At 32.8% G+C, this 13,159-nt stretch overlaps 2 protein-coding genes and 1 long non-coding RNA gene across 3 annotated transcripts in view; 1 reads left to right on the top strand and 2 right to left on the bottom strand.

Moving 5' to 3' along the window:
• The window catches only part of LOC113398275 (septin-7), a 477,393-nt gene that overhangs the window by 180,785 nt on the left and 283,449 nt on the right, over window positions 1–13,159 (bottom strand). The gene's annotated exons all lie outside the window — the stretch shown is intronic.
• LOC135193479 (uncharacterized) lies at window positions 3,026–4,751 on the bottom strand. Its single transcript, XR_010309260.1, has 3 exons — window positions 4,640–4,751; window positions 3,896–4,078; window positions 3,026–3,353 (listed from the first exon to the last, which is right to left on the bottom strand). It is a non-coding gene; the product is annotated as an uncharacterized LOC135193479 (long non-coding RNA).
• LOC113404393 (unconventional myosin-XVI-like) lies at window positions 11,149–12,420 on the top strand. Its single transcript, XM_026645265.2, has 3 exons — window positions 11,149–11,513; window positions 11,652–11,957; window positions 12,283–12,420. The coding sequence occupies exons 1-3, from the start codon at window positions 11,172–11,174 to the stop codon at window positions 12,328–12,330; spliced, it is 696 nt and encodes a 231-aa protein (XP_026501050.2). The 5' UTR covers window positions 11,149–11,171; the 3' UTR covers window positions 12,331–12,420.

Raw genomic sequence — 13,159 nt, 5'->3', positions numbered from 1 at the left:
TCGCAGTGATTAAAAACTATAGTCAATTAATTTAATAAAAAAATAACTCATTTGAATTACACTATAATTTGAAATTATTGTACAGATGTGCAATTTTACAGTTAAATATTATTTTTTATTTACTTTAGAAATATTAACCCTTTCTTACATCGCCAATGCGCCACCAACCTTAGGGACTAAGATATTTTGTCCCTTGTACCTGCAATTACCCTGGGTAGCTCATCTTCAAACTCTGTCTTGGTTAAGAAGGTTAAGTAGAAAATTTTTCTTGGTTATTTTGAAATAAACCTCTTTAAGGGATGAGCGTGCCTTTTCTACTCGTTCCAATTTATCATTGTTCATTGAAGTTGTTTTGTTTTTGTATACAAAATAACGTTATATAAATAAAAAAATATTTACCTATATTTACTGTACATAAATAATACATAAATGCTTCTGTAACATGGACGGGTATACAAGGAGATAATTTGTAAAGGACTTGAATAATTTTATTCATAAAATGTATTTGATTTAATAAAGTACAGACACTACAAAAACTACAGAAGTGGGTGGTCTCTCTCGCGTTTCAGACCTAAACAATATTTTAATTAGATCTTAAAACCACGGAACTAAAGATAATAAGTCACATATTATACAATGATAACAACTTAAAGATAGACAGTAACGTATCTAGACGAAGGTTAATAATTGAAGAAAAAATATTTTATGATTTTCGATGAATATTTACATAAATAATAATTACTGATTATTATAATTATGAACTTGGTCGTCGATTTATATTTTTATTAAGTTGTATTAAAAAAATAATATTAATGTCTTACCAGAAAAACAAAATGATATTAATAAAAAACAACAAAGCATTATGCCGCACCAGACATTCGCGATTTAATTCGAAAGCGATAACTGTTTGATCGGTAATGTTTATTTTAATACACAATACGCGCAACTGATTGCACAAATACGAACGCAGCCAAAACGGATAAAGCCAACTGATCTCAAAAAGCGCTCTTAAACAACTGCTCACCGCTCGGGGGAACAGTATGTAGGCGGGAAGTGCTAGCAGAATAGCAATAACATTACTTACTACACAATACCCGACCCGACTTCGACTGAGGAATTTAAGGTTAAATCCCCAAAATTTTTCAATAACCATTTTGTTTTAATTTCTATGAAAAAGGTTGATATGGTTAGTTTATAGTAAAATAACAGCTTGTAAATGATTCACTGCTACGTCTAAAGCCTGAGGTCTCCTCTCCCTTTGAGGATAGCGTTTTCCAGCTCGCTGCTCCAATGCGGGTGCATGCGGCAGAATTTTATTTAAATAATACATACGATGAGGATACCTACATTCCTCAGGTTGATTTCCTTCATCGCCGAGCATGAGATGAATTATAAACACAAAATAAGCACATGAAAATTCATGCCCTTCAAATATGCCATCATAATCATTCATATTTATAGGCCTATTTTTTGTTTTAAAATAAAAACATACTTTATTTAAGTAGGCCTTTGAATCGTCATTTTACAGAACTGTATTAAACGTAAAGCCACTGGTTCGGAATTTAGATTCTACCGAGAAGAACCGGCAAGACACTCGGTAGTTACTCTTTTACAATATTTGAAATACGTCAGTTAAAAACAATTATATATGTATAAGTAATCATGCCTGAAAGTCAACATGTATTAGCTTTGGGTACCACCCACTCATCAGATATTCTACCGCTAAACAGCAGTACCGAATAATGTTGTGTTCCGGTTTGAAGGTTGAAAGAGCCAGTGTAACTCCAGGCACGAGGGACATAATATCTTAGTTCTCAAGATCGGTGGCGCATTGGCAATGGGCGGTGGTAACCACTAAAGATCAGGTGGCCCGTTTCCTACCTATTATAAAAGAAAAAAAATGTCAATCAGATGAAATACGTGTTGGAACATGTACCAATCCTTCTACAAGTGAGCTGGAATAAGATGGAGCAATAACCATTGCCTAGCCAAGTGGCATCGACGAAACGTTATTGCAAAACAGTCGCATCAAACGTCTACCTTGTTTAAATGTCAGAAATGTATTACATTAAATTTTGAACATATTTTTAATTTATTACTACAAAATTTATTCACTTAATAATGTAATAATAGGATAAAGCTAATGTCTAGCCAAAATTTAATTACGATAAAAATCTCTTTTTTTAAAAAAAAATACGAATTTATTATGATGCACTTGTATATAAAATTATTTATAGCAAAACTAGGGTACACCAAAGTAATTAGTAAAATGAATAAAATAATTAATAAGTCCATCATAAAACCTATTTGTTTCTATTTAATAAATAAAAAAAAAATAGTCTTGATCATGATTTATACTTGCTTGATTTCGAGTGTCAGCACCTTACCCCAGTGTGATGAGGCTCTGTGGTAGAGTCAGTCATAACATGTAGATTGTTTATACTGTAATAGTATTTGAAGAAGGCGATAATATCCGATTTGATGCGGACGTGGTCGAAGTTTCCATTCATCAACGCTACGTAATTTAATTTTTTACAATTCCTTAGAATTTAATTTGTCCCACGGATTAAATTATAGATTTTTATTTTATTTTATTTTATTTGGATAATAATTAGATATTTATATATGTATGTATATATAATGCTTTGTTGCAACAGAACATCCAGACCTGTAAATTGATTAATTGTTGTGATATGTACAGTACCGATTTGGTTTATTGTACAAACTGCGCATAATTATGAATTTGAAGTTCAACAATTCTTCCCTCCGATAGTTTCAGGAAAAGTTCTTCAAATGGAATGTGTTATAACATGGTCCCATGTGTCTAATTTCCAACCTCAGAATGTACTCGATAGATATAAGCTTTTATTAACGTTAAATATAATAAATATTGTTTATTACATAATGTTAAACAGTATTTTTTATTGTAATTGTATTTAAGACAAGTCAATTTGTATGACCCATTTAATAAATATTTTATTATGAATAGGACCTTGTCACATCAAGGCATTAATCAAACAAAAAATATCTTAAATCAATTGGCGACATTTATTACGACACTGTATACAAATCACATGCGACTTAAAACTTATATGGACGATGTTTGTAGTCGTTAAACAAACGGTTAACATCTTAGCACTTAAATAACGTTCCAATTTTAAACAAACTTATTGACCGTGGACACACAACAAGGGTGATATGGTGGATTAGGGCAGGTGAAAGCTTGGCAAGGTGGCACCACCGGACAACACTCGCCTGGATACCAGACAGTCCTCGCGTATCTGCCGCTTGGCCTGGTGACTGCTCCGTGATTAAAACAATCCGCTTTGCATGGGTAATCGTAGCAACAGGGTCTGTATGCACAAAAATGTACCATATTTACTAACTGATCTCTCAATACTATCTAGTATTAAAGAATTATTGTAAGTATGTATGTGTGCTATTTTTTCTATTAAAATGTATTCCGAGACATTTTGATTGAATATGTATAAAATTTTTACTAAATTATAAATTAATGTATTAAAGAATAATTGGTCTAGCTTGTCAGGCTACAAATCTAGAGGTTCTGAATTTATTCTATTCTATCTAGAAATTTTAGTACCAGTCCGAAGTTAGGAAGTTCGCAGTATCACTCGCGGCAATCACGTAAAGTGGTTAGTCTTTGCCTGAACACTCTCCATGCTCCCTTATTCTCTGTTATTCTGATTGCCATCCATCATCATCGGAATAAGAGAGACTTGTGTTTACAAGTGTGTGCTGTATATTGGGTAGGTGACTAGTTACTGTTGAGATTGACAACAGTGGTCGCAGAGGGTATTGTTGGTCAGAAGAACATATGTACTATTTTATAGTAGAAAATAAGGAAATGTTTAAAATTATATGAATTTTGATTTACCTTTCTCTAGGTGCATTACTAGGCCCTCCACAGTACGGCGCGGTTTCTCTTTGAAACGGCTGTGGCCGAGGTTGCCCGTAACGTGGTCTCTTGTAATAGATGCTATATTCTCCTTTCACGTATCCATATCTTGGTGCTGGTCGATGACATTCGTAACCACGAGGTAATACAGACATGGTCAGCCTAAAAAAATAGAACAGGACTTTGATTATGACATAACATATACACACACAAATATTTATATATATTAAGTGTAAATGAGGGTCCTATATGGTTTTTCAGCAACATGGGTTTGAGAGTGGGAGTATTAAACCTTTCTCTTTTATGATTCATGCTTATTGTTTAATTATAGTGTCAGTTTTTTGGATAGGTAACCTTTTAAGTTTCGAGCTAGATTTTGAGAGTCCAATGAGGTTCTGATTACGCACGTCCTAAAGGCGTCCATGATGTTAGCCGTAGATTTTGACGTCTACGTCGACGGGAAGAACTAGTTTTAAGGAAATGATAATCCTTCGAAGAAATAAAATAGTCTGCAGCTTCGAAAGATCGTTATACGCATAAAATTAAGTTATTGTGGATTGAAAAGTACATCTTAAGCTAATGTAGATAGAGTTTATTTTAATTGGATTTTCATTTTGTAAATCAGATCAGATTTTGTTAATCAAAATGGATGACAGCTAATGATTCCTTTTGAATACGTTACGCTATAATAAAACATATATAATATTAACACAAATTAATTACCCTTAATCCTTTTCTAGTGTATTTTGCAATTTTTATAATTTATATGGTTTTTTTATATTTTTAAAACTTATCGTACGTTTTTTAACATAAAATTTTGATAAATGATTTTTTTTTAATTATTTTAATGTTTATACACCATTTATAACTGGCCAATGTTTCTTAAAAAGCTATATATCCACAAGTACTGTTGTTGCTGTTGTTTATTTTTGATTAAAACATATAGCTAAAAATACTGAATAAAAATAATCTACAAATTAAATAAAGATTGTAGAATGAAAATAAATCATAAACATTTGACGTGTAATTTATGAAGAAATTATAGTATTCGATTATCTTGTCAAATGTAATGTCACTTTATTATGTACAATTCTTAAAGTTAATTAAAGCCAAGTTCTCTTATGGTTTTGTCATTTATGTATCAATTTAATTAACTTTAACATGTCTCAAGAGGATTCTGTCGATACTACACATTCATTTTCACAAGGCACAATGTCTCGCTATCTCCGACCAGACAGATTTGACATAGAACCGAATTCTAGCAATTCGGACTTAAAATGGACTCATTGGCGATTTACATTTACAATTTTTTATCAGAAGAAATCTCCACTAATACTCCTGACTCTATGAAACTGATGTTGTTGGTAAATCATTTAGCTCCAACAATTTTTTCATATATTCGTGATTGTAAATTTTACGAAGATGCTATTAAATTACTTGATAGTATCTACATAAAACCTAGAAACGAAGTTCTAGCACGGCACATACTAATTACAAGAAAACAGCGACCGGAAGAAACAATTTGCGAATATTCACGAGCTTTGAAACTCTTGGCTCATGACTGTATCTTCCGAAATGTTACTGCCGAAGAACACGAACAACAAACGATTAGAGGAGCATTTATTGCAGGTATAAGTTCTCAGAAAATTCGAGAGCGTCTTTTAGAAAATATTACAATTACTATGGATGAAGCTTTAAATCAAGCTATATCATTAGAAACGGCAGAAAAAAATTCAGAAATAATTGCTGGTAACACAAATTCTTCGCAACTAAATGCATTTTCTAATAATATAAATGATTTTAATCAAAATGTGGCTGTATCTACTACACAACGGAGACGCTGTTTCTTTTGCGGTGGCAACATACATCAAAGAATAAAATGTCCTGCTTTTAAAGTCACATGTCAACTGTGTTCTAAACAAGGCCATTTTGCTAAGGTTTGTCGAAGCGGTAATCAACAAACTGTAAATGTTCTTACTACAGACACATCCTTACATTATTCACATGAAAGTTTCTTAGCTGCATCGCCTAGTAGCTTACAAAATGCTACCGTACCTATTTTTATAAATAATATACGCGCTGATGCCTTGATAGATACAGGAAGCTCCGTCAGTTTTATCAATAAGAAATTAGTACAAAAAATGAATTTAAAAATAAAACCTTGTAAACAGACAATTACTTTAGCATCGTTGACTCATGTATCCTTCGTAGAAGGAATGTGCCATGCTACAGTTAAGTTACAACATCATATTTATCAACAACGTCAACTTCTAATAGTTAACAATCTTTGTGCAGATATCATTATTGGCCATGACATACTAAAAGATCATTCGAAATTGGAATTTAAATTTGGAGGTAACAGAGAGCCTTTAAAAATATGTAACGTTATGAATGCATCTGTGCCACCAGTGTCTTTATTTACTAACTTATCATCTGATATTAAGCCTGTGGCGGTAAAATCTAGACGATATAGTAAAGAAGATAGCGATTTTATTAATACTGAAATTTCGAAGCTTTTAGCAGACGGAGTTATTGAACCCAGCGTTTCACCTTGGCGTGCCCAAGTCCTTGTTGCTGGAGGAGGAATTCACAGAAAACGCTTGGTAGTAGACTATTCGCAGACTATTAACAGATTTACATTGTTAGATGCATACCCTTTACCAAATATAGAAAATGTAATATCTGAAGTTGCAAAATATAATTATTTCAGTCAAATAGATTTAAAAAGTGCCTATCATCAAATCCCAATATTAGAAAAAGAAAAATTGTTTACTGCTTTTGAAGCTTCTGGCAATCTATATCAATTTACTAGAATACCGTTTGGAGTTACAAATGGAGTAGCAGCATTCCAGCGAGCTTTACATTTTATAATTAAAACAGAACATTTGAAAGGTACATTTTGCTATTTAGATGATGTTACAGTTTGTGGAATGGATAAAGGTGATCATGATCAAAACTTAAATTGTTTTATGGCTGCTGTGAAAAAGTATAATTTAACCTTAAATGAACAAAAATCTACATTTGGTGTCAATTCTATTAATCTGCTTGGATACAATATTAAAGATAATACTGTCAAGCCTGACTCTAATAGATTAAAACCATTATTAGACCTGCCACCCCCAACGAATAACAGTGAATTAAAACGAACACTTGGTTTATTCGCTCACTATGCAAAATGGATCAATAATTTTTCAAAAAAAATAAAACCATTGATTGGCATTAAATCTTTTCCAATTGATGATACTGCAAAAACTTGCTTTGTATCATTAAAATCAGAAATAGAAAAATCAACTTTAGCCGTTATTGATGATAATGATATTCTTACTGTTGAGACTGATGCATCAGAATTTGCGATTGCTGCGTCGCTATCTCAAAAGGGGCGACCTATAGCTTTTTTTTCTAGAACACTTTCAGATTCAGAGCAACGCCAATCTTCAATCGAAAAAGAAGCATGCGCTATTGTAGAGAGTCTTCGCAAATGGCGTCATTATTTAATTGGTAAACATTTTTTACTTTTAACAGATCAACGCTCTGTTGCATTTATGTTTAACCAAAATCATTTCAGTAAAATAAAAAATGAGAAGCTTGAACGATGGCGTCTCGAATTATCTTGTTTTAAATATGACATAATTTATCGTCCGGGTAAAGAAAACACAGTTGCTGATGCTTTATCAAGAGTGTGTGCTCATATGAATGTCGATAAATTACGTGAACTGCATAATTCCCTCTGTCACCCTGGCATTGTAAGAATGATGCATTGGGTTCGCATGAAAAACTTACCGTATTCGGTGAATGATATAAAATCTCTTATACAGTCTTGCCAAATATGTGCAGAAATTAAACCTCGGTTTATGAAATCTAAAGGTCAATTAATAAAAGCAACAGCACCTTTTGAGCGATTAAACATTGACTTTAAAGGACCTTTACCATCGAATACTCCAAATAAGTATTTATTAACAATAATCGACGAATTCAGTAGATTTCCTTTTGCATATGCCTGTAAGGAAATAACAACTGCAACTGTTATAAGATGTTTAAAAGATTTATTTTACACTTTTGGAACACCGCTTTATATTCATAGTGATAGAGGATCTGCTTTTATTTCTAAAGAGTTTACAGAATTTCTAAGTTCCTTGGGGATTGCATGTAGCAGAACAACGCCTTATAATCCACGTGGAAATGGTCAAGTCGAGCGTCTCAATGGTACTTTGTGGAAGACATTACAACTTGCTCTTCGCACAAGAGAAATGCCAATTGAAAGCTGGGAGCAATTTCTACCAATGTCCTTACATGCAATTCGTTCACTTCTTTGTATACCAATTAATACAACTCCACACGAACGACTGTTTAATCATCCTCGTAGATCACCTCATGGAGAATCGTTACCCTCTTGGTTAATTCCTGGACCTGTGCTAATGAAAAAAAATATACGCAATAAAAACGATCCATATGTTGAAGAAGTTGAACTATTACAAAGTAACCCCTATTACTCTTTTGTGAAACATAAAAATGGGCGGGAATCAACAGTTTCAAATCGGAACTTAGCTCCACTCCCCACTCCAATAGAACAATACATAGATCAAAATTTAGAAGAACAATTAAATAATTCGACTACAAAAAGACAGCAAGAACAAGAAGATATCGTAGATGTTTTTTATGACTCAGAAGACCGAAATATAAATGCGGAGCATATTGATGTTCAGGAGATGCAATCTGTGACGCCGAGTACGTCTGAGGATCAACATCTTAGGAGATCCGAAAGGACAAGACGAACTCCATATTATTTAAAAGATTATAGCTGCGTGTTAGAAAATGTTAGAGGGGGTGAATGACGTGTAATTTATGAAGAAATTATAGTATTCGATTATCTTGTCAAATGTAATGTCACTTTATTATGTACAATTCTTAAAGTTAATTAAAGCCAAGTTCTCTTATGGTTTTGTCATTTATGTATCAACATTAAAGTATCATCCAATTGTGTGATAATGATAGAACATTTTTTTTATAAATATTGGACAACATCACATACATTTATTTATTTATACTGTATTGCACCCAAACTTAAAACTAAAAATTACAATATTGCAACACAAAGTTGCATGAGGTGCAACAGGCGGTACATTACTCTGATCCCAATGTAAGTAGCTAAGAGCGTACTCTTTCCTGAAAGGCCGGCAACGCACCTGCAAGCCCCCCGGTGTTGCAGATGTCCATGGGCGGTGGTAGTCACTTTCCATCAGATCATCATCAGAACAGTTTGCCACCTATAACATAAAAAAAAGGCACTTGTGTCATGGAAAATCAGACGTAACGACGATACCACAGACACCCAGGGCCAAGACAACATAAAAAACTATTAATAAAAAAAGTTTTATAGCCCTTTTCAATAAGATCGGAAAATGGCCAGTTTTAAAACATTTATTAAATATATGGGACAAAATACTGGCTAAAATACCTCTTAAGAATGATAGAAGAGATGCCATCCCAACCCACAGCCGCAGCTGATTTAAAGGACCGAATAGTTGTTACAATTTCCTATGTATCTGTAGGCGCTAATACGAATGATGAGAGATTTTTAGTTGAAGTGGTCGGCGAAGGCTGTGTCTTTGCAGAAAAATGTAATTAAATTTTAGATGCCATTTCAATTTCAATTGGCAATATTAACGAAGAATTTGTTTACTACGTTACAAGCCGTTTTCGGGGAATCTGAAGTTGTAAGTAAGAATTAAAAATAATTTTGTTTGGAAATAATTATTGTTATCATTGACTTAAAGAAAGCTTTTGATATTGTGAGTCATAAGTTATAACTATAAAACAGGAATGTTTAGGTATCACTGGTAATGCCCTAAAATATTTAAATCCTATCTAATAAATATAATGGAATTAGTCCGAATAGAAAACTCTCAAAGTGATGCTTTACCTATTGCACGTGGTGTACCACAATATCTATATTAGGGCCACTACTCTTTCTGATTTATATTAATAACGACACCTATGTATTTTAATTCGGATTTTCGATACATGACATAATCTCAAAAGTTCAAGAAGACTTACATTATCTATTGTCATGGTTCTTGTATATTCTTCTCTCCATAAATATTTCAACATCATATTATTTTATTTTCAAAGGCAAAAATAAAAAATATCTCTTGCGAATTTTAAAATAAGACAACTGTCTAGTCGGGTTACTTACGTCGAGCAAGTTTCATTGTTCTCCCAAAGACAACTTATTGCAAAAAAATGATTACAATCGAAGAAGCGCAGCTTTATAATCTCCTATCCACTTCTTAAAACTGTTGTCACTGAGAATTTGCCTGTTTATTATGCTTTAAAAAAAAACCCAAAGATAAAATTTTTAATTACGTTACAGAACTGTTAATAATGATAAAATGCTCCATTTTTATTATGTTACGTAAATCGATGTCAGTCTAAGCAAAATAAGGCATATCTTAAGGTATGCTAGCTACTCCTAAAATTGGTGATTAATCTTTACTTCTATACTATACAAATATAATAAATTTGAAAGTAACTCTGTCTGGCTGTCTGTCGCTCTTTCACCGCCAAACCAATGAACCGAATTTGATGAAATTTGGTATGAAGCAAACTTGAACTCCAAGGAAGGACATAGGCTTGTTTGCCTAACATGTGACAACCAACCCCCTAAGAAGCGAGCGAAGCCGCGGGCGACAATTAGTATTAAATAAATCCTTTTTAAGTTTTTCGTTTAAGTACATAAGGCAATTGTTCGTTTACATTTTAAATTATTTTTTCTTCGATTTAATTATTATACTAATGGTGTAAAGACGTTTTTTTGTTCTTTTGGTTTTCCAGATTTACGTACAACCTCCTAATCCGGAAAAAATTTGCTACATAGCTCCATAGTTCCATAACTATGGACAAACGAGTACTACACGTATTTGGAATTAGCTATCTAAACTAACTATATGAGATATAGTAAACTAGGAGTAATTTAAATATATATATGTAATATTTTGTTATAAATAGTTATATACATTCCTGTTTTTTTTTTCTTTTCATTACGATCTCTTTTGATTGATTTACGAAAGGCAGAATCTCAATTAAGAAATTAAAAATTAAATCGAGACATTGACAGTTTTTGACATAATATTAAAGATACAAAAAAAAGTCGGCAAATATAAAAATATAAATTTTTAGTAATTAAGTATTTTAATTAAAAATTAAATATTTTTTAATATATATATATTGACATTGTAAGCATATGATATAAATCTTGATGTGTTCTATGGATTTTTGGCCAACCTGTCCAGCAATCATTCCATGTGGAACTGGACCATGTTCGTTTTCTTGTTCGCCACCACCGCCTTGTTGTCAACCGTGCTGTCCTCCACCAGTTCCTTGCACTCCATGTCCCACCTGCAGCTGTATACCAGTGTTTAGACCATGCCCTGCACCAGTCATACCAGATCTTGTACCACCCATAGTTCCTTTGTTACCACCTTGTAGACCTCGTAGGCAACCACCATGCGAGCCTTGTCCTCCACCGCCACCACTACCAGTTTGTTGCCCACCAGTATTACCTTGCTGTCCTCCTCCAGAGCCTTGTGATCCACCGCCGGTAAGTCATTATTTTATTTATTTTAGGATCACTAAAATATACAATTATAAAAATAATTTGTGTGTATTTTTTTATTATTGTATTTTTTGTATAATAAAATTAAAGAATGATAAAAATGTAACCAAATCTATGTTTCAGGTATGTCCGTGTCCAGAACCAACTCCTTGTTACCAACCAGTCCTTCCGTGTTATAACCCTCAATGTCCCCCACCCACTCTTCCAAAACAACGTCCGATTTGTCCAAGAGCACCGCCTTGCTCGGACACTTGTCTACCTTTATCCCGTAGTTGCTGCCCATATTGCGAATTGGATCCTGTAACCCGAAGGCGACCTTTAATAGTACATGATAGTGTTTTTGCAAATAGGCCTTCAGGTTATCCCGCGGAATCATTCACAAGACGAAATCCCAACGTACGATATTACACTTCGAATTACGTTAAACAGGTAAAAACTATTTCTAGATATAAAATCGAATCAGTGTCTTTTATCATTTATCTTTTTATATGTAAAAGGATGTCAAATCTTAACACCAACTCTTCTAAAACATGGTTGTTCGCAACCATACAAGGTACGGAGGGCGCCTAAATATTCGACGGTTTTGAAATATTCTTACAATGCCTAAGAATACAGATACAGATAAAGTATAAAAACTGATTACTCTGCTCTTCTACTAAATACAGTTAACAGAAACAAACATTTTATTAAAGTTCAAACTACCTATGTAATTCTTGTTTACACAATTGCAAAAATAATATGGTTTTATTTTCAGGGTCCTCAATCCGGTTGCTACTATCATGTCGATGTGCCTCTTATTTAACAGATCGGTGTCGTGAACAGATTTATCGTGTGTCATGTTAAGTCTTGTTATTTATTCGATTAAAATGGAATTAAACCGTTTTTATTAAGTATATTGTGTTTCACTATCTACAGCTGTTTCTTATGAGTACAATTAAGCAACATTAAATAAAAAACGAGCTGAGTTGGTAGAGTGGTTCGAACGCGTGCATGCTTGGACAAAATAACCGATGTAAACACAACCAAACTAAGCAACTAATTTTTTATGTAATTAATTAGTTTTTTTATTAAATATAAAAATAATATAAAATTGTTTTAGCTTTGTAAAAATGTAATGAATCACGTAACCGAATAACAGTAACAGTTTTAGTAGATGATAAGGAAAATGGAATTATTAACATGGTAGAATTATGGGCATATACTTTGAAAGTAAATATTTTTAAAAATATTGTTAATTAAAATTTGCTGTTAATTTAGACGTTTAAATTACGTAATTAAAAATCAGATTATATTTTAAAATCGGATACCGACTGCATAAATAAAAAATTACATAGGCCTCCCGTAAACTGCCGCTGAAACTTTTGTGACCGAACAAATGCTGTATTGCTCCGATCATAACAGAGATTCTCAGAATCTCGGAAGTAGATCTGTGATCTAAAAGCTAGATAATAAACAAATGAGGTAGTAAAAATTTATATAATGTCATATTCATACTTGTTTATTTTTCTTAATGCCTAACTGAATAAAACTACTAACTCAAAGCAGACGATGTAGAATATTTTCGAGAAGGTTTTTATGTGTGTTATTTTTATTTCACTGTACGCGTGTAAAAACTGTAATTAGTAGTAAAA

Source organism: Vanessa tameamea, chromosome 2 (genome assembly GCF_037043105.1).
Source record: "Vanessa tameamea isolate UH-Manoa-2023 chromosome 2, ilVanTame1 primary haplotype, whole genome shotgun sequence".
Lineage (NCBI taxonomy): Eukaryota > Metazoa > Arthropoda > Insecta > Lepidoptera > Nymphalidae > Vanessa > Vanessa tameamea.
This window is presented reverse-complemented; position numbering and strand designations above follow the sequence as displayed.